General features: G+C 40.3%; 1 protein-coding gene across 6 annotated transcripts; it reads right to left on the bottom strand.

The window, feature by feature from the left end:
- Positions 1-1,519: 1,519 nt before the first annotated feature.
- CUNH11orf65 (chromosome unknown C11orf65 homolog) lies at positions 1,520-20,468 on the bottom strand. 6 transcript variants are annotated; one of them, XM_089508228.1, is made up of 10 exons: positions 20,223-20,466; positions 17,293-17,352; positions 13,869-13,977; positions 11,452-11,544; positions 10,957-11,010; positions 8,996-9,196; positions 6,225-6,358; positions 4,240-4,407; positions 3,157-3,212; positions 1,523-1,728 (listed from the first exon to the last, which is right to left on the bottom strand). In XM_089508228.1, the coding sequence occupies exons 2-10, from the start codon at positions 17,337-17,339 to the stop codon at positions 1,613-1,615; spliced, it is 978 nt and encodes a 325-aa protein (XP_089364354.1). In that variant the 5' UTR covers positions 17,340-17,352; positions 20,223-20,466; the 3' UTR covers positions 1,523-1,612. The 6 variants fall into 6 exon arrangements, with proteins under 6 accessions (XP_089364360.1, XP_089364359.1, XP_089364354.1 ...); XM_089508230.1 differs by having other exon boundaries at positions 20,229-20,466; XM_089508229.1 differs by lacking the exon at positions 20,223-20,466 and adding an exon at positions 20,121-20,205.
- Between the last annotated feature and the right edge of the window lie 228 nt (positions 20,469-20,696).

Here is a 20,696-nt window from a genome sequence, read left to right as displayed (position 1 = left end):
TGAGAAAGTGTACTTATCATGAGTGGTCATTCTGGGATAGCAGGGGGAGCAATCCACTCCCTCCCAGCCTAGGAATCTATATACAGTGCACCCGCACCATACGCGGATGTGCCTTACTTGGCTTTAACCTTACGTGGAAGGTTAAACCACAGGAGAATGAATGGGGCACTCCCATTGCAGCCAATGGGGTTTGAGTGTACGTGTTTTTCCCCATACATGGAGGGATCTGGAATGGATCCCCGCGCATGGAGAGGGCCCACTGTACATTTCTGAAATGGGAGAGGCATAAAAATAAAATTAAAAAACAGAGCTAGATAAGGAAACTGAGGAGAAAGGGGAGCTGAGTCCCAGCATAATTAACTGCTAGAGAAAGTAGCGTACTTTAGATCTGCAACATGCAATTAGAATAGTTGCCACCCTCAGAAAACATCCTCTGGGAAGTCATTACAAGTCTGGTTTTCTTAGACTGCAAGAGATTCTTCCCAGAGGACCTGAGAGTGTGGAAAGGATTGTATGGGAGAAGAGGTTCCCTCAGGTAAGCTGGACCCAAGCCATGTAGGGCTTTATAGGTAATGACCAACACCTTATACTGTGCCCGGAAGCTAATAGGCAGCCAGTGTAGGGATTTTAAGATAGGTGTAATAGGATCAAATTTAGAACTCCCTGTAACCAATCTGGCTGCCATATTTTGAACCAGTTGCAGCTTCCGAACAAGGCATGAGGGCTGCCCCATGTACAGCGCATTGTAGAAATCGAGACGAGAGGTTACCATTGAATGTACAACCATTTCTAGGTTTTCCCATTCCAGGAAGGGTTGTAGCTGGCGAATCAGCCGAAGCTGATAGCAGGCACTCCTGGCAGTCGCATCCACCTGAGATGACAGCTGAAGCGACGAGTCCAGACGGAGATCATTGACCAAGGCAACCATGGCGGACTCGACAACGTATCCCGGCCTGAAGCCAGTTTGAAATAGATCAGGATAATCGGTGTCATCCAAGACTGCTTGGAGTTGGTTGGCAACTGCCCTCTCAGTCACCTTGCCCCAAAACAGTAGAAGTTGTTCTGTGCATGAGCAATCTCCCCACCCAAGGAATGTGGCTGTAAAAGTTAATATTTTCAGGAGTTAGATGGAGTCTGCATCTATGTCTTGTTTTTGTTTCTTACCTGTTTTTCTGACTGAGGACTATTTGGTTTCATTATAATCATCAATTCCAGATGGTAAGGCTATGTAACCTAACAGGAAGGTTGAGAGATGTCAATGTTTCCAAGATTAACATTGTGATTTCTGCCTATGAACTGGCACAAGAGGAGATAAACTGTGTGGTTGTGGGTTACTCCTTTGCACTGTAACAGAATGACTATTCATGGTGAATGCCAACACCTCAGTCACTTCATCCAAATGTAGGTCAAAGAGAATAGCTGAAGCAATGCTTACTCATTTACAATGCAGCACTGGGGGGGGGGGGGGTAGGGAAAATAAGCCAAGGCTTTGTCAACTTGTTAACTTTTGTTTCCCAGTGCTTTATTTTGATCCTACTAAAACTGAGACTTCTATTTGCAAGGGATGTGTGTGTGTGTGTGTGTGTGTGTGTTACTCCACTGCAATTTTTCTTCAGCGATTCAGGGTGATTGCTGGTTTTTCCCCACGAGACTTCACTAGTTCCTGGACTGTCTCTGGTATCTGAGATAATTCATAAAGATCACTATGTTGTTCAGAAAACTGGAAGCCTAAAGATGAGAAAAAAGAATGTAAAAAAAACAACCCAACCCTAACATTGATTTAAGTATGTTTTGAACAGTTTACCATGGAAACTTACATTCAAATGTCTACATTAATAGCTGTTATTCCATAGTTGTTAGTAAGAGTTATTATGTAAGACATACCTATTCAAATTTCAGCTCAGTACTGTACAGACTTTGTACTGTACTGTGCTTTACAAGCTAATTTGAATCATACAGCCTGTATAATTATGTATATTGGGCACTGGCTTGTGTTGCTTAGCACATCTGTGTCTTCTGCTTCTGGAGAGGAACAAACTATGAATGGCACTGGAAACCTGTCTCAGCCACTTGTAATCTCTGTTTATCCTCCCCTGTTGGTTTCAGAGATCAAGCACTGCTTAACACTTTCATGCCTATCTTCACAGACACATGGACTTTGAACTTTTTGAAGAAAAATAGAAGTAGAGGAATAAACTCTTCTAGAACATGGCCACATAGTCTGAAAAACCCACAAAAAATATAGAAGCAGATATCATAAATTACAGAAAATGCTAAATTGTGGACTTCTGATTTGCAGAGTCACAGAATGTTCACACTATCAGGCACTCACACTGATGACATATGTTGATAATACAATTCTATATGGCATATGTGGGCCAAAGGAGATGCTAGCTTTGGTAGATCAGTATTTTCATCTTGGCATGACACAACCACCTCCACTGGTGCACAGTGGGCTAATCTCCCTTATGTGTGAATCATAGAGCCAATGAAGAACAGGATGGTGATCTGTAACTGTGGTTCTTTGAATGGTCACCTGACAACCCACCCTCTTGTTTGTCTTGCCTATTATCTTCCTGCATTTCCCACTGCAACAGACTCAGAGCTGAAGAAATAGGTGAGGACAATATACATAAACACTGGAAAGAGGGCAGGATTCCCAACACAAAAAATTGCTCAATTTAAGTCAAATGCACATTGCACAAGTACAGGTGACCTATATTTGTGAGATCACAGATAATCACATTCACAACCATGTTGTTTAGGATCATGGCAATAGCTATTCTGCCATGTTGTGCGTGGAGTTCACAGGCTGCCTACAGAAAGCTTCCTTCCTATTGCTTTTTTCACTATTTGAAGGTCACTGCAGCCTTATATTAACAGGTGAAGCAGTGGGTAAATGCCTGTACTGCAGTCACTCACAAAACACAAGGTTGTGAGTTCAATACCAGCCAGGGACTCTGGGTCGGCTCAGCCTGGAATCCTTCCGTTAGGTCTCTACAATGTAGGTCTCCCAGCTTGTTTGGGGCAATTAGCTTACACTTTGTAAACCGCTTACTACATTGGTAAGCGGTATAGAAATGTACTTGCTATTGCTACATAAAGAAAATTACGTAAGGAGATACACACACACACACGAAAGGTAGGGTCCTTTACCTCGGTATCCATCAGAAGCATTGCTTGTTCCAATAGTCGTCCATTCTTTGACATAGCTAGGCACAATAATGTAGAAGCACATTCAGTAAAATGGAAGACTGATGAGCAAAAATATGTATTTTATTCATTTGGTATCCCATCTTCCTCCCAAAGTTAGGATGCAAGGGGCCTATGTTATATTTTTTTTAAAAAACCTACTAAAGCACAGTTATCTAAGAATATAAAAATTGTTGTTGCTGTTTTTGTGTGCCTTCAAATCACTTCCAAAGTATGGTGACCCTATGAACTGGTTTTCTTGGCAAGATTTGTTTAGAGGGAGTCTGTTTTTGCCTTCCCGTGAGGCTGAGAAAGTGTGAATTGCCCAGTGGATTTTCGTGGCTATGTGTGGATTCAAACACTGGCCTTGATAGTCATAGTCCAACGTCCAAACCACTACATCATGCTGGCTCTTGTAAATACAGTGCGTCTGCATCATATGCGGCTTTCACCATATGCTGAAAGCTGCGTGGGGAGGAAGGGGTGGCGCGTCCCATTGGGAGTAATGGGGTATGCGTGCACTGCCACGCCACCACATGCATGAGCCCCATTCATTTAAATAGGGCTCGAGCATATGTGTAATTTGCTTTACGCGGGGGAGTCCGGAACGGATCTTCCGCGTAAAGCAAGGGTGCACTGTATACATTAATTTAAAACAATCATTAAACCATTTAAAAATATTTCCTTAATATATATATTAAAACATTAAAATCAACCATTTGTATTTAAGCCCAGTTATTTGTTAAAGGCACACATAAATAATGTCTTCACTTGCGAAAAGGAAATGAACTAGTCTAAACTTCCTGTGAAGGGCATTCCATATTCTAGGAGTGGCAGGATATTTTATTTTTGCAGAATGGCTTAATTCTTTGAAGTATCTCCTTCTTTACAGATCTTTAAACAGAGGCTGGATGGTCATCTGTTGGGGATGTTTTGATTTAGATATCCTGCATGGCAGGGGTTGGACTGGATGGCCCTTGTAGTCTCTTCCAACTCTATGATTCTATGAAGTAGAAGAAGTGTAAAACATCAGTTTATAAATATTACTTCTCATAGTTGAGTGCATTTGTCCATTTTAGCATTTCATCCACTTCCCATTCCAACACTTTATCCATTCCATGGTCTAGACTGCTGATTAACCCTTCTGCTGCTCTTTGAATTAAGATAGTTGCAGCTGGGTTTTGAGTTTTAACTTGAAGGCTTTGTCCATAATACCTAGGAGAGAGCAAATGTACAAATTCATTCTTAACTGTTCCTGTGTTCTCACTATAGGTGGCAGTACAGCCCTAGTTTCCTTGAATCCAAATTTTAAAAGACACATACATATGTACATACTGTAATTCCAAAAGCTCATGGCAAAATGGTATTGTACAATCTAGTCTAAATTACTACTGACTAGCTGGAAATATTTAAAGACTATTTTAAGGTTTTGTTACATGATTAATGGTCATTAATCTACTACTCAACAGATGCACAGACTTTAAATTAATTCCACAAAAATTAACACTGTGTTCTTACATCGTTATATTTAAGATTTAATTCTAAGAAAGCCTTCCAGGTTTATCTTCATTAATAATTTTTTAAAATTGGGGTTTGATTTGCTAATACAGTCAGCCCTTTCTTATACACGGATTTTTTATACATGGATTCAAGCATCCACGATTTGAAAATGTTTTTAAAAAAGTATAAATTTCAAATATCAAACCTTGATTTTCCATTTTTTATAAGGGACACCATTTTGCTATGTCATTATATTTAATGGGACTTGAGCCAAACCCCAGCGTATAACAAGAGTCCATAAAGTGTTTCTTGTTATAAGATGTGCTCTACTAAGAATTCACTCTGGTTAAAGAAATCCATAACCTTAGAAAGCAGAAGATTGTTTGAGCTGGAGGAAGAAGACTTATGGGAAGGGTTCACATGCTTACTTGGGAGACAGAAAAGATAAGATAAATGAGGATTTTAATAACTAGTTGGTGAGGAAGACATTGCTTTGAACATGGAAAAGGTATAATATCAGAACAACCCCGAAAATCCCCCTGTGGATTTATCTGTAAGAAGCCTAACATAGAAAAGAAAGGGAAAATGAAGAAGAAATTGAGGAAGGAAGGAAAATAGAAGGTTTAAGGAAAAGAAGAGGTATGGTATGTGGGTAATGGAAGATATGGCAGTTTGGAAAGAGAAAGTATGTTAATACTGGTATGTAAGTATATACTTATGTTTTTCTGTGTTTTGTATGTGATTTGATATGTTTTTATATGTTTAATAAAAATTTTAAAAATTATTTTTAAATGGGGTTTGATTTTTCTAAAAATTTCATAAAGTATTTCTTGTGTGTGACTATAAGCTCAAAATTCATTCTGTGAAACAGACATGATATAACCCAACTGAAAATTTAAAAATTCAAATAATAAAAATAATTCTTGAAATCTGTCTCAACCACTATCTTGATCAAGCCTACATATAATTCAGAGTCTTTTGGGTCAAAAGCCTGCTGACCATGCACAATGAGCTGGTGGGTGCTTGAGAACATTTCCACACTTGTTCTCTAAGCCAAGCAAGTAGAAAAAACACAGAGTTCTTGGTGGAAGAAGATATCTTGACTTGTGACATGCTTTGTATCTCACAAGTCACGTGCATGGGTGTTGAAAATGAATACAACAAAATGCTAAAAGAACTAATAAAGACTCTTATGGCGCCTTGAAGAGTAACAAGTTTAGATATTGGTTTTCTGCGAATCCAGCATACAAAGTGGCTGCAGCCCACAAAAGTTTAAGCCAACAGTTTTTACACTGCCACAAGACTTTGTTGCAACAGCTACCCCTCTGAAAATCCTGACAGAACTATTTAACCTGTGATTTATAGCAAGCTAAGTTCTAGCTGACCAATGGATACAGCTTCTAATGAATGTGGAGACCTTGATTATGAAAGATCACTATTATTTGAGTGCGAGCAAAAGAATTGTAATTAAAAATCACACAGAAGATAAAATGAAAAAGTCTACCGTTACATCCAGAATTTCAAACACACACATTTGTTTCAGCCATTCTATTTTTCTCCTTTTTCTTCTTTTTTCTACGTCTTGTTTCCTCAGCAACTTGCTGTACTGGAATTCCTTTCGTATTTTATTGTCGTTAAGAGTCACAGAGTCCATGGTCTTCCAGAACTGAAATAAGTTATTTGAACAGCTCACAAATTGTTTCACGTTTACAGTACTCTTCAACTTTTTGTCCCTTTGTCAATGCTAACCTCTTTCCTTCTCAGTTTATGCCATTCATCCCATATACATTTGCCAGACAGTTGCCTGACGGAATTATGGTTTTATGTCAAAAGCAGCTGGATGGGCAGCTGTAAAAATGGAGGCAACAGCTGCACTTATCCTCCTATCTCCAAAGGATAAGTGCTTGGGTTACTGTTGACCACCTGAGTTTGTTGTCAGTCTTAAAAAGAAACAGACCCCCTCCTCCTGTGAGCTAATGATTTCTACATATTTGAGGACTACTGTACTTAGCAAGATTTAAATTTGTGATTTAAAAAAACCTTTTTAAATATGTCCCCAAACTATCTGATAAGAAACTGTATACTGGACACTGAAGTGAGAAACAAAGGGAAAGGGAATCTTAAAAAACCAGAGACCAGGCAAGCTATGCAATTAGTTCTATGACTTACAGCAGTTGAGACAGAATGTTGGGGTTGGTAATTTAAAACAATGCCACCTATTTAAATAAAGAAGGAAATGCAAGGGTATGCTTAAGCCCCATCAGCTCACAGTATACCCTGGAACTAGATGGGCTATTCAGAGGGAATGGGACCCAATGATTTTCACCCTCCACCACAAAAGGAAATGCCCACATTTGGAGACTAACCTGGTGCCCTGGTGGTGCAGTAGTTTAATGCTGGTACTGCAGCCACAACGTTGTGAATTTGATCCCACAGGGCCCCAGATTGATTCAGCCTTTCATTGTTTCATAGGTCGGTAAAATGAGTACAATTGCCTTACAGATTGTAAATGGCTTAGAGAGTGCTTAGCTCACTATGAAGCGGTCTAGAAATGTAAAATGCTATTGCTATTTATTATTATTATTATTCCTACTACTACTATTATTCCCTCCACATTCACTGGGGTTAGGGACAAAGGACCCCCATGAATATGGAAAAACCACAAATAAAAAAACCACTATTCTTTTTACCTAAGAGAATACCTCTAGGAATCTCCAGGTCCTCCAGTGCAAGTCTATGGTCAAGCATAACAACAACAACAACAACAACAACAACAACAACAACAACATGTGCCAGAAGCTGATCATAGAATCATGCTGGAGGATCCAGAAATGCCAAGAGAAGTGTTTTATCTAGGAACTTCTAGGTTCTCCAGCACAACTCTATGGTCAACATCTGGCAGATTTGTGCTGGAGGACCTAGAGAGGACAGATTAATCAAAACCCCAAGTAATCAAATCCACAAAAGTCAAAGGTGCAAATGTGGAGGGCTAACTGTATATTATTATTATTATTATTATTATTATTATTATTATTATTTATCTGCCTCTCCCCATGGATCGAGGCAGGGAACAACAAATCATTAACAAATACATAATATAATGTTAAAAACACAACATCAGTTAAAAAAAATCTGTTTAAAAGGACAAATAAGACACATATTAAAACAATTCACATTTAAAATTCACAATATAAAAATCATCTGGATAGTCCTGCTGGAAGATACTGGTCTTTACTAATTCAAACAGTGTATTCAGCTATTAAATCTCTTTCAGAAAGTCATTCCATAGTCTAGGGGAGGCGGAAGAAAAAATCCTCTAGCTGACAGTTGCCAAACTAGTCCTGGCTGACTGCAGTAAATGTCTGCCAGAGGACTTGAGTGTATAGAGCAGATTGTACAATAGGATTGTAGAAGCCTTGAGCAGTAGCAGGGGTAAGGAAAGAGCAGCCCACAGGCCCCATGGGCCAGTTTTGTTGCTGCTAAGGCCCCCATGTGTCTGTGTCTGTGTGTTGTCCCCAAATGCCTTGGGGAAATGGGGGCAATTTTGCCATGTTCCCTTACACCATTTCAAACTAAGGAAAGGCCTTTTTTAAAAAACAAGAAATTTTCAGGTCACTTACTGCTGGAAAAAGTCTCCCCTAGGCCTACAATGGTACAAAGAGGTCCAAAACCATAGTGAAATTGCCCACATGACTCCTAAAGGGTACTGGGGAGGTTACTTGGGTTCAAAAAAAATTGTAAGGATACAGCCCTTAAATTTGGGCCTGCTAGGATGCCAGTGTGGAGCCAGCGTGCCGTAGTAGTTGAGTGTTGCACTACAACTCTAGAGACCAGGGTTCAATTCCCAGTTTGGCCATAAAACCCACAGGGTAACCTTGGGCAAGTCACATAGCCTGTCAGGGGAAGACATGGCAAACTTCCTCTGAACAAATCTTGTGACAAACCCTATGATAGGTTTTCCTTAGGGTTGCCATAAGTTGGAAACGACCTGAAGACACACAACAACAGGAAGGATGCTAGTATGGTCCCCTAACTCCAACACTTGTCCATCCCCTCCTTTAAGGGTTGGGAACCCACTGAAACCAAGCGTTGTAGGCTTTACCAGTATAACATATTCATCAAAAAATTAATTATGTAAAAGTTTCAAAATCTAGTTCTGAAGACAGAAATGTTGTTGAATTTCAAATTGACACAAAACCTCACAACCATCACATATGCCATCCAGGCTATTATGATTAATATTTTTGTAGCTTCTAATAATAATAGAAGAAAGTGGCAAATTAAAATGCTTTTATTTTCTCACCCTGAGGGAAAGAAGTCTCCATCCATTGTACTCAATGCGTTTGTACCAGTCACTACAATCCTTGTCTCTGTCCCCCTGGAACTTTCTTGATTGTCTTGTTTTGGCTGCAAGCTTTGCATAGTCTCTAGGACTATAGGCACACACATCCACAATAGGTCTGTGAGTATATATTTTGTAATATATACTTGGAGGAAACTTGAGCTGCAAAGAAATATTCCTTTTTAAAAACGAGAAAACTGAAATATTTGGTGTTTATTGATATATTTTTAAATTATTCAAAACATTGTATAAGTGTCTCTGCTGACTGGAATAAACTATAAAGTGAAGTTCAGAATAGAGAAATTGTATTTTTAAAAGTCTTTAAAAATAAGTCTTTGCACATAGCAGTTTGAAATATTCAGGAAAGCAGAAAGTAGAAATGCTCTGTGTACTTCAGCTGTCAGAACTGCTGGGTCTTTTTCCCTGAAGTGCTGTATAACAAATCCCATCTAACCAGTATAGCTAATGGTGAAGAATCATGGGAGCTGCAATACAGAAACATCTGGACAGCCATAAAAGCCCAATACTGGCCCAAAACACCCTGCAGAAATAATCCAGTTTGAGGCTGCTTTAACTGCCCTGGCTCAGTGCTAGGGAATCCTGGGTATTGTAGTTTATTGTGACACCAGAGCTCTCTGACAGAGAAAGCTAAATGTCTCACAAAACTAGAGTTCCTAGACTTCCCTAGCAGTGAGCCATAATCTCAAACTGGATTATTTCTGCATTGTGTTTTGGACCATAGATGTAGAAGGGTTTTTCCCCCCCTCCTAGTGGCAGTATGACCATATTCACTACTAAATGTAAGCTTAATTAGAACTGTTGAGGAAGAGGATTATATTACATACAATTTCTGCAACAGAAATGGATCAAGATCAGCCAGTAAACTCTCCAAGCTCCAAGTACAGCATGGACTTAAATCTGTATAGTCCTACTTTGTGTTTTCTTATGCACAAATTTTTTACGCATCCGCATGGTCTCAAGTCAGCATGAAAGACATTTGCCAAATGGAAGCTTCTTGTATGTATAAATAGCAAAATAGACATGTACATTTTTCATGTATGAAACACTTTATAATCACACATATATGATACTGAGTGCTGGGGAAGTCTATGGAACTGAGGAGGAAGCACAGCTGCTCCTATTCACCTGCTTTCATCTTGCTCATGAAATTGCTAGTAGCTTTAGGCAAATCATCTTCTCTCAGCTGGCCACTCCTAGCCCAATTTATGATACAGGCATGGCAAGTTACTAAACATAGTTGTGTCAATTACTACTTTTATGTTTTGGATGTTAAACAAGTATCTGTACTAGATTTTATAAATACACTTTTCCCTCCACATTTGCAGCTTTGATTATTCATGGAGTATATTAATATGTTCTCTCTAGGAATATCTAGCTCCTCCAGCACAACTCTATGGTCAACTTGAACCAAAAGTCACACTGAAGAACTTAGAGATTCCTACAGAGAACACTCCACTAGGCATTTGTAGCTCTCCAGCGCAATTCTATGGTCAGTGTCTGGCAGGTGTTGACCACAGAGTTGCACTGGAGAACCTTGAGATTCCTAGAGAGGTGTTCTCTCACGTAAAAACATAGTGTTTTTGTTATCTGCGGTTTTTGCACATTCATGGGTGTCTTTTGTCCCTAACCCCAGCGAATGTAGAGGAACACGTGTACTCAGATTAGCCAATGCTGGCCAAGTATAAAAATCAATAACACAGTAGTCTGACTACAGATCTAGACTCATCTGATTTCTGTTCAGTCAGAGTTGGGTCCCAAACTGCAGTAATCAAGTTTAAAGCCTTTAACATTCATTTACACTCATATCCACCATAAACAATAGATCTGAAAATATGCACAAAAAAACCCAAACCACCATACTTTGCACTTGCACTTCTAATACCTTCTCAAATTATACTTACCCCACCTAGTCTGAATCGGATATGAACACCTGCTGCAGCATCTAAGTATTCTGCCTGTAATTAAGGGAAAAGTATGATGCTTTTTGACATTAGGTTCCAGGAAAACAGACCTGCCAGAACCCTCTTTGGGTTCTAGACTACTGTTTTTTTATTTATTCCTTTTAAATCTTGATTATTGCTTTGAAATGTATTGTTCTAGTCCCAAGAATGGCTAGTTTTAAACTTGTATAAAATAATTTCTTCACAGACATCTCAATACTGTGGCTAGCAATAAAGGGCGGAAGAAAGGAGGATAAGCAAGCAAGCAAGCATCATAGTGCAATGCTTGAATCATTATATCACAATGGATCTCCTACAGCACATTAAAATGTATTAAATGGCTTTTCTGGGTTAAAGCTTGGAGTTTTGTGGAACAGATTTAGTTAATACTAGCATGATCTCTGATAAATTGTGGTGAAACAAAACAAAAATCTCATCATCATTTTGAATCTTTACCTCTTTGGGATCAATGTATTTCATCAGACGAGCAGGTTCTCCACATTGCTTAAATCCTATTAGTTCTTTATAGTAATCAAACACTCCAATATCCTGGCCAAAACAGGTAAACAAAGTTACTGTATATATATATATACTCATGTTTAAGTCTATACATTTTGGTTAAAAAAATGACCCATAAAACTTGAATTGACTTACCCACGGGTCCATATAAGTACTGTACTTTTAATCATAAAAATGAACCACCCCTGGTGAAAGCTAAGGAATGACCTGCCAGAGGAGATCTGCCACATTTCTACTCTTACAGCCTTTAAGAAGGCTCTTAAGACAGATCTCTTCTGGCAGGCCTTCCCTACCTACCGGTAGTTCCTCTCCCCTTTTACTGTGACTTAACGTCGCTCTGTCCACCAATTTTTCTCTTAAATTTAATGAGAAGAATTAAATTAAAATTAATGAAAATAAAATTCTTGCCTCAAGAAGAAGAACCCTCCCTCCATACCTATTGTCATCATCAGACCTGGGAGGGAGTGAAAAAGACAGGCCCAATTCCATCAGGTCTAACTGTGAATTGTGTAACTCACGTCGCTCTCTTTTATTTTATTTTCTGTATTTTTATTGCTGTAACCCACCTGGATTTCTTGTGATTGGATGAGCTATAAATAAATAATAATAATAAAAGACAAAAAGACAAAAGTATAATCTGTTTGGAATCACTGACCTCTCCTCTACTCTCTTATCCATCCAGCCTTTATGGTGGGCATAAACAGTTATGCCTGATGGAATTTTGTGCTTTGGCATTGTTTTCCTTTGCTTCATCCTTTACATTCTAGCAGGATGGTTTTATGGACCAGGTGGGTTTTTAGTCTGTTTTTAACATGAGTATATTTTATGTGATTTTATATACAGATATTTTACTTGTTTGAATTTCATAATAATTTAAAAAGTTTTATCTGAGAGCCACCTTGGGTCGCTCTGGAGAGAAAGGCGGGATATAAATGAATTTTTTTAAAAATAAAAAAAATCTTTGTTACATGTTCCTAAATTTTACCCTGCGCTTATCTACGGGTCATATCAAAATCCCTGCCCTCGACTTATACATAAGGTAGACACATATTCGATATTGCAATTACGTTTCTTCTGTCATATTTGAGGTTGAAGAAATAACATAAAGTCTGTGTTTCTATCAGGACAAAGGATAATGCATGTGAAAGAAGTTTATTCAGTATAAAGAGAAAAGAATGAATGGGCACTGAAGAAGGTTCAGATGATAAATTAATATGTGCACAAAAAATACTTGGGAATAATTATTTAAAAACAAGACATGCACAAGGGCAAACACACCTGATCATGAAACAAAATTCTCCCTCATTTCCACAGGCCATTTAGATTAAAGGTGGACATCCAAGTGAATCAATGTAGGCAAGTACAAAATAGCAATATTGGTTGGTGGGAGAAAGCCTAAATTCCTCATCATCCACCTTTGATAATTTATCACAGCTATCCATTGCAGTTGCCAGTTTGTTTGGTGTGTGCATTATCTCCCCCATAATTCTTCCAAGACATTCAAGGCAGCCTTCTCTATCATCCAACACACATTTTATCATCATGGTACCCTCTTTGATAAGGCTGATAGATTGTGATGGGCCTATGTTCATCCAGCCCATATAATTCATAACCTTAATTCTAAAAGCAAAACTAAAGTGGATCCACTGAAATGAACGGAACTTGTAAGTCCAATTGATATCGATGCATTTGTCCTAGTTCAGGGGAAGTACATCAGTGGTAGCATGCAGCACCAGGATCAGCATGCTAGAATCCACAAACTATATTGTTGCCACCATCATCCACCTTACTTGAGGCTTTTCCCTCTTTAATTACTGTTGATGCTCAAGTGCTAGATACTACCACTTTAATGCTTTCCCAATACCCCTAGCATAGCACTGGGTTTTTCTGCCCTTCACCACACACCACTTGAATTTATTTTGTTCTTTCCTGGAGTTTGTTGAATGGGGATACAGTGCAGGTACTCCCAGATGGGCTAGACCAATATGGGGGGAATAAAAGATGGGTAAATGCTGCACAGGCTTCCTCCTCTGTCCCTGCAAAACATTTTCCACCATTATTGAAGAACTCTTATAAACTCCCAAGAAACCAGACAATTCTCAGATGCACAGTTTCAAAACCAACTGGCCAAGACCACAGTTGTTTTTACATTCCAGGTTGCTGTTATCTATGGTATAGCAAAGTCCATAAATTTTACAGTTTCACAGTAACCATCATTAGCAAGCTGGTTAGCACAGGAAGTAACCTAGAAGCCACCCAGGGTTGCTTTTTCTACACATCTAGAATTTACAGAATTAAGTGACAATGTTTATGCTAAAGCATGGGGGTTTGTAGAAACAGAACTTCTGACTTACCAGCCATCTTTTCCAGGCTCTCTGAATGACAATTGCTGCAAAATTCTCTTTTCCAACAGGGTAGATATATCTGTTATCACTCGCTTCATGAGAATATTGTCCATATATCCTTGAAATAATATTTTTGAGAAATATTATTTGCAGCCATTACTAGGTGGCCTGAATCCAATTGGTAATTGTGGGATAGCTATTTTAAATATCTGAAGAAATGCAATGTGGACTGAGTTTGTTTTCTGCTTTTCCACAGACTAGAACAAAAATCAACACATTCAAAGTGTAAGAGATTCCACATAAATATTGGGAAATACTTTCTTACAGTAAAAACTGCTCAACAGTGGAATAAAATGCCTTGGAAGGTGTGGACTCAGGACTCTCCTTTTCTAGAGGTCTTCAAACAGGGGCTGTCTGGGCATCTTTCAGGACTGTTATAATTGTGTATTCCTGCATGGCAGGGGGTTCGACTAGATTGTCTTTGAAAACCCACCAAATTCTAAGTTTCTGTGATTATAAATCTACCCAAAAAAATTCTATGATAAAGTTGTCTTAGGGTTGCCGTAAGTCCAAAATGACTTGAAGGCACACAAAAACAAAAATCAGACAAAAGACTAACACATCAGAATGATTGTTGTATTTAAAAATTGAATGACCATATTCTCTCTAACTTGCTATGGAAATCTCTCCCCCCCCCCCCCTTTCCTGGCCCTTCTCTAACCCTTTGAACTCTCTTAGGCACATTTGGTGGGGATGTCAGAAAGGGTGGCTGTTTTGAGGTTGTGGAACTTCTAGGGTGTCTTGTTGTTGTTATCACTGTGACTTAGGGCGACCCTAAGTCGACCCTATAAGAATTTGTTTGGGGTTTTTTTGCCAAGAGTTGTTCAGAGGAGGCTTGTCGTTGTCTTCCCCTGAAGCTGAGTGCAGGAGCTTGTGCATGATCACACAGTGGATTTCACTGCTCAACTGGGCATCAAAGCCTGATCACCAGAGTCATAGTTCAATACTCAAGCCACCACACTGGCATTGTCCCTATTTCTGTTGTACTTCTGCTGGCAGACAAAGTTCTTTTTATTCAGATGGGCTTTTGACAACTGACTAGTCACTAAGGAATGGCAGACCCCTCTGAATAAATCTGTATCACATCAAATGCATCTGAGGAAGTAGGCTCAAGTCTACGACAGCTCATGCTACCAACTTCTGTCTTTCAGTTAAGTCTCAAAGATGCTGCAAGATCCTTTTACATACTAATTTTGTAGACATTGGCGGGATACAGACTGCCCAAAAAGGGCGGTCTGTCCGCACTTTGTTTTGCTGTGCAAGGGAACCACAGCGGACAAACCGCGTGGCTCCCTCGCGCAGCAAAAAGAACCTGCCGTAACGTGTGGACACTAAGTGTCTGTCGCATCAAAATGGCGGCACCCGTGTGTATAGGGCGCCGCCATTTTGACGCCCTCGTTACGTGCTAGGGGTGAGGCACGTATGGGCGGTGCACTCTCAGCCAACCCCTAGCACGTGACGGGGGCGCTGCAAAGGCCCGTCTGGAAAGGGCCTAACATGGCTAGGTCTTTGAATTTAGAAGTGATGGCATCAGTGGCGTCAGTAGGGTTGGTGTTACCCAGTGTGGTAATGCATGGTGTCACATACCCCCATTGACCTCGCCCCATATCACATCATACAGAACCCTTAATAATGTTTTTTGTACTAAAGTTACTCATAAAATATAATTGCCATAGAGGGGAGCCACAGAAAGAATGACCACACACAACCTTATAAAGGGCCACAACTTTATTAATTGGAAAACTGTATTGTAGGGTTGGACGCAAAGCATAAGGCCTGGATCTGTCATCCATCAATCCTTGATTGATCAATGAACCCCATTTGCTTGGTCATGGCCAAGCTTCAGGATGACAAAGGGGCTGACCAGTTAAATGTCCATCCCCATCTCAGGTTGATCACTTATTAGCATCTCTGCCCCTTGTCATCGAGGGATGTTGAATCGATGTGGCCCCTGCAATGACAACACTGCCAATGCTCCCAGCACCCCCCCCCCCAGGTCCCTGTTGGACTCCCGTCCTGATCCAGTGCTACACAGCCTTGGAAGCCATGCCCACCAGATCCAAGGCCTATGCTACTACCTCTGAAAGTTGTGACAGCATAGCCCTGCTTCCTGACAAAGGGAGGGTGGGTGGGCAGAGCCGAGCTGCAATGGTGCCAGGCATGGGCACCATGTGGCCTTAAATAGGCTGTTTGACCAATGAGAGTCCGGGATGGGGCAGATGTCCCGCCTTCCTGGCCCCTTCACTAATCCTGTGCAGCGCCCTCTGGTGACACTCCCCAAGTAAGAGGCACCTCCACTCTCCCAATGCCCTCTGGGACTTGAAGTCCTGGCACCGGGTGGCACTGCCTCCCCCCCCAGCCCCACTAGGCAATCCTGTACCCAGGGACCCCTTGCACAGCCTGCTGGGGCCACCTCAAGCCAGGATGCCGTGAGCAAGCCACAGCTCCAACGGCACAGCAACCAGACCGACCCGGTTAGTCAAGCAGCCTTCTTTCCTGTATATCACTCAGTGCAATGGCAATAGTTATGACATAAACAACTAACAAAATTAAAATCATACCTGTAAATTACAATATCATATGCACAGCCTAAACGTATTTACTTTATTTATTTATTTATATACCGCCTTCCTCCTCGTACTGGAACTCAAGGCAGCATTTACATGTACATTGCTTCATGTGATTAAAGTGAAACTTTGGTAAGATGTGATGTGTTTATAGAAAATTTTAAAATAATAAAAAATAAATTAGTTTTTTTAATTCAAAATTTTTAATATAAACTTAAAATTTATATTAACTGGGGTCTCTCCTTTCTCCTCCCACTGAGCCTGGTCCCTTTCACAACATCTCTTCAGTGTTCAAAGGAATGCAGGTGAACACCACAGCCCTTATTTGCCAAAAGGCAGATGTTTGGGAAGCAGTGGTGTCAACCCCCCGCACCCCTCGTGATGCCCCCGGATGGCACTGAAAAATTAAAAATTGGATTTATACAACTCAATGCACTCAGGAAGTTCCAGCACATTGAAGAGGATTCCACCTAAACATTAGGATGAACTTGCTGACAGTAAAAGCTGTTTGACAATGGAATACACTCCCTCGGAGTATGGTGGAATCTCCTTCTTTGGAGGTTTTTAAACAGAGGCTGGATGGCCATCTGTCAGGGGAGCTTAGATTGTGAATTCCTGCATGGCAGGGGGTTGGACTATATGGCACTTGTGGGCTCTTCCAACTCTATGACTCTATACTTTGCCGTTACCTAGGTGTAAGATTTACTGATCACAATGGAGCCTGCATCAGAGTGAACATACGCATAATCAAAATGTTAATCTTGTATAATATAAACTATATTTGAATTATTCAGTTGTACCCTTACCCATGTTTATACATGTCCTTGGGAAATCCAGCTTCTATTGCAGACATACAGCGAATTCACCTATATATAAAGAACCAATGACATAGAGTATTGTGGCTGTTTAACACCTAGACAAAAATGTGTTGTTAAGTTCATTTATTTGAGAAATTCACTAAAATTACATGTACTGAATGAAGCATAAAGATATACAGAATAAAACTAGTGGCAGTTTTCTATCTGGTACTGATTTTACTCAAATAAAGCACATATATATTACTGGATACTGGCAGAGCAAAATGGGAATTTAACAAAAAGGAAGACTGAACAACAACAACAACAACAAAACTGCTGCTATGCAAACCACTTATGCTGGAAGAACTTTATAGTTTTTCAAAGATTTAAACAAATGTATAAATCTATGTTTGTTATAAACATTGATCTTAATTTACAAAGTGAACCACTACTTGAATACCAAATTTAAAAGAACAAACCAGCTATAATTTTTCTAGCCGCAAAAAGTGATGTTTGAGAGATCTGTTGTTAATCTGTGTCCCAAATGTACTGTTTTTTAAAAAAGGATGCAATAAAGGATATAGTACAGCAAGATGCATGTTAAATTATGTCATACAGTAGCAACATTTAGAACATATTAATCTATTCTAGGTACGGTTGCCCTAGTTAAAGGCAACTGCCAGATTATTCAGGGCTGGCAGTTTGTATTATACTAGAGTAGTCCTGTGCTATACTATTTTGGTTAATCTCCAGATAAATGTTTCCAGGCTTCATTCAAAAACCTGGAACCAACATTCCCAATGTTAAGGCCTCAAATAGATGTGATACTTTAAATTAATAATGTCTCCTCCCATATGTATTTAGCCAAATTGCAAGGTGAATGATGAAGAAGCCAGTAGAGCTTCGAAAGCTTGCAACATGTATGATGTGCATTTTGGTTGTCCCCATAAAGGTATCACTCTTTTGTGGATTTTGGACGATGTTGTAATCAGCGATGAAGTGAGTGGATGGGAAGGTCTTTTCTGTTGAGGTGCTAAGATTTTGAAACTCTCCCATGACAGTGCAGCCTGGCTCCATCTTTCAGACAGCTGGTCACTGGTCTTTGGCTACTTTTATTGTTTAGCCAGCCTGGTGTAATGGTTTGAACATTGGACTACAACCCTGGAGACCAGGGTTTGATTCCTTGCTCAGCCATTGAAACCCACTGGGTGACCTTGGGCAAGTCACACACTCTCAGCCCACGAAAACCTGGTGACAGCATTGCCTGAGGGTCACCATAAGTCAGAAACGACTTGAAGGCACACAATAACAATTGTTTTATAATCTGTTCTGCCGTCCTTATTTCACCTCTTGGCTGTGTTTCCTTACATTTCACATTTTGTTAGCTGCTCTGATTCTGGGGGTGCATTAAGGCTTTTTTTTGGAGGTTGGAGAAGATTTTAAAAATACAGTGCTAAGCTCTGATGAAGGGATGTGTGTGCCTAAAATGTTAGTCACAAGGAAAACATTTTAAATGTTGGGGGGACGCAAAGGAGAAAACATATTTACTCACGTCTGATCCTAGTGAATCAGACCAAAGGCCTATCTTGTTTAGAATTCTGTCCTCACAATGGCTATCTGAAAGGGCATTTAAACATTATTTCTACAGCACTGTATAGTGGTTTGAGTGTTCGGCTTGGACTCCGAAGACTCAGCCACTGAAAATACATACATACTGGAGGACCAAAGCAGGTGATATGGTCTCCATGGCTGTCTCCACACACTGCAGAAATAATCCATTTTGACACCACTTTAACTGCCATGGCTCAATGCTATGTTATTCTAGGAACTGTAGAGAGATCCTGTAGCACCATTGACAGCATGAGCTTTCTTAAGACTTCAGTCTACTTCTTCAGATGTGAGACATTTAGCCTTCTCCATCAGAGCGCTCTGCTGTCTGAACTACAAATCCCCAGAATTCATAGCATTGAGCCATGGCAGTTAAAGTGGTGTCAAACTGGATTTGTTCTGCAGTGCAGATGCAGCCCGTATGTCAGAAATTACTTGAAGGGACACAGCAGCAACAATAGTTTCTAATCTTGTCCTGTCATCCTTATTTCACTTGGCTGCATTTCTTTATGTTTCACATTTTGTTCCGGTTGCATTTCTTCTGCATCCCTGTTCTGGAGGTGTGTTAAAGGTTTATTTTGGGTTTGGGCAAGATTTAAAAGAGGAAGGGTGTGTGTGCTTAAAATATTAGTCAAAAGAAAAGCATTTTAAATGAAGGGCCATAATAATAATAATAATAATAATAATAATAATAATATCCTTCCTGCCTCTCCCCAAGGCTCGAAGTGGGGTACAACAGGTTAAAACACAATTAAAAATACATTGTTGTGTGCCTTCAAGTAGTTTCCAACCTACGCCGACCCTAAGGCACACCCATCATGGCACATTTCTTCAGAGGGGTTTTGTATTGCCACATCCTCTGAGGCTGAGAGAGTGTGACCTGCACATAAACCCACCATTAAAATACAATACTACAATGCAGAAAAGAATGGGACCCGTTGTTAAGATACATCATGGGTAAATACTCGCCCATAGGGAAATGGGTAGAAACTTGACAGGTATGTTTCCCTACTGGTAAGTATGGTTTCCTTATGGGCAAGTATTTCCCCATTTCTCTTTATTGGCAAGTATTCCCCTATATTCCCCTATGGGCAAATACTCCCCTATGTTTCCCTATGGGCAAGTATCCTCCTATGTTTCCCTATGGGAAAGTATACACCCATTTATCTTGATAGCCAGGTATCCCCCAATGTTTCCCTATGGGCCAGTACTATCATCTGTCTCAGTACGTTTTAACACGTCCTCCAGGCCTCGGAGGGCCTTCCCAATCCGCCTCATGATTCATGAAGGCCGCAGACGGAGCCCTCCCTGCCCCCTCCGCCCCCGTTTACTTTAACCTTCGGCGCCAGCGTGAGGCGAAGTCCTCCACGAAGAGAGTGGCGCGGTTGCCATAGCAACCCCGAAGGCCGCGGCCTAGCTTTCCACTCAAGCCTCGGGCTGGAGTGAAGGAGGGTTGGGGCGGGGAGAGAAGAATGCTACGGAGGTCACTTTCGAGGTGGCGGTGGTGGACTGTTTGTGTTTTTAAGCAACGCGGTTTAAATACCCAGCAGTGACTTCCCAAATTCCAGCCTTTCCAGGTTGTTGTTTTTTTGGACTTCAGCTCCCAGAATCCCACATCATTGGCCAAGATGGCTGAGGCTTCTGGGAGTTGAAGTTCCAAAACAAAACAAAAAACCTGGAGGACCAGGTGTCAAAGACATAGCCATGGTGGGTCCAAAACACACTGCAGAAATAATCCAGTTTGAGATCGCTTTAAATGCCCTGGCTCAATGCTAGGGAATTCTGGGAATTGTAGTTTTATGAGG

The sequence above is a fragment of the Sceloporus occidentalis genome, unplaced genomic scaffold (genome assembly GCF_023333645.1).
Source record: "Sceloporus occidentalis isolate IW3139 unplaced genomic scaffold, rSceOcc1.0.p SCAF_2, whole genome shotgun sequence".
In the NCBI taxonomy this organism is placed as follows: Eukaryota; Metazoa; Chordata; class Lepidosauria; order Squamata; family Phrynosomatidae; genus Sceloporus; species Sceloporus occidentalis.
The sequence above is the reverse complement of the archived record's forward strand: the minus strand, read 5'-3'. Positions and strand labels throughout refer to the sequence as shown.

Bases quoted from the DNA above. Each gene is read 5' to 3' on its own strand.
- CUNH11orf65 (XM_089508228.1), bottom strand. From the start codon at position 17,339: ATGTCTGCAATAGAAGCTGGATTTCCCAAGGACATGTATAAACATGG. The intron at 11,011-11,451 runs GTAAAGATTCAA...CCTTAATTACAG, and splicing joins AATACATTGATCCCAAAGAG to GCAGAATACTTAGATGCTGC. The intron at 9,197-10,956 runs GTAAGTATAATT...ATTTCTTTGCAG, and splicing joins TCCGATTCAGACTAGGTGGG to CTCAAGTTTCCTCCAAGTAT.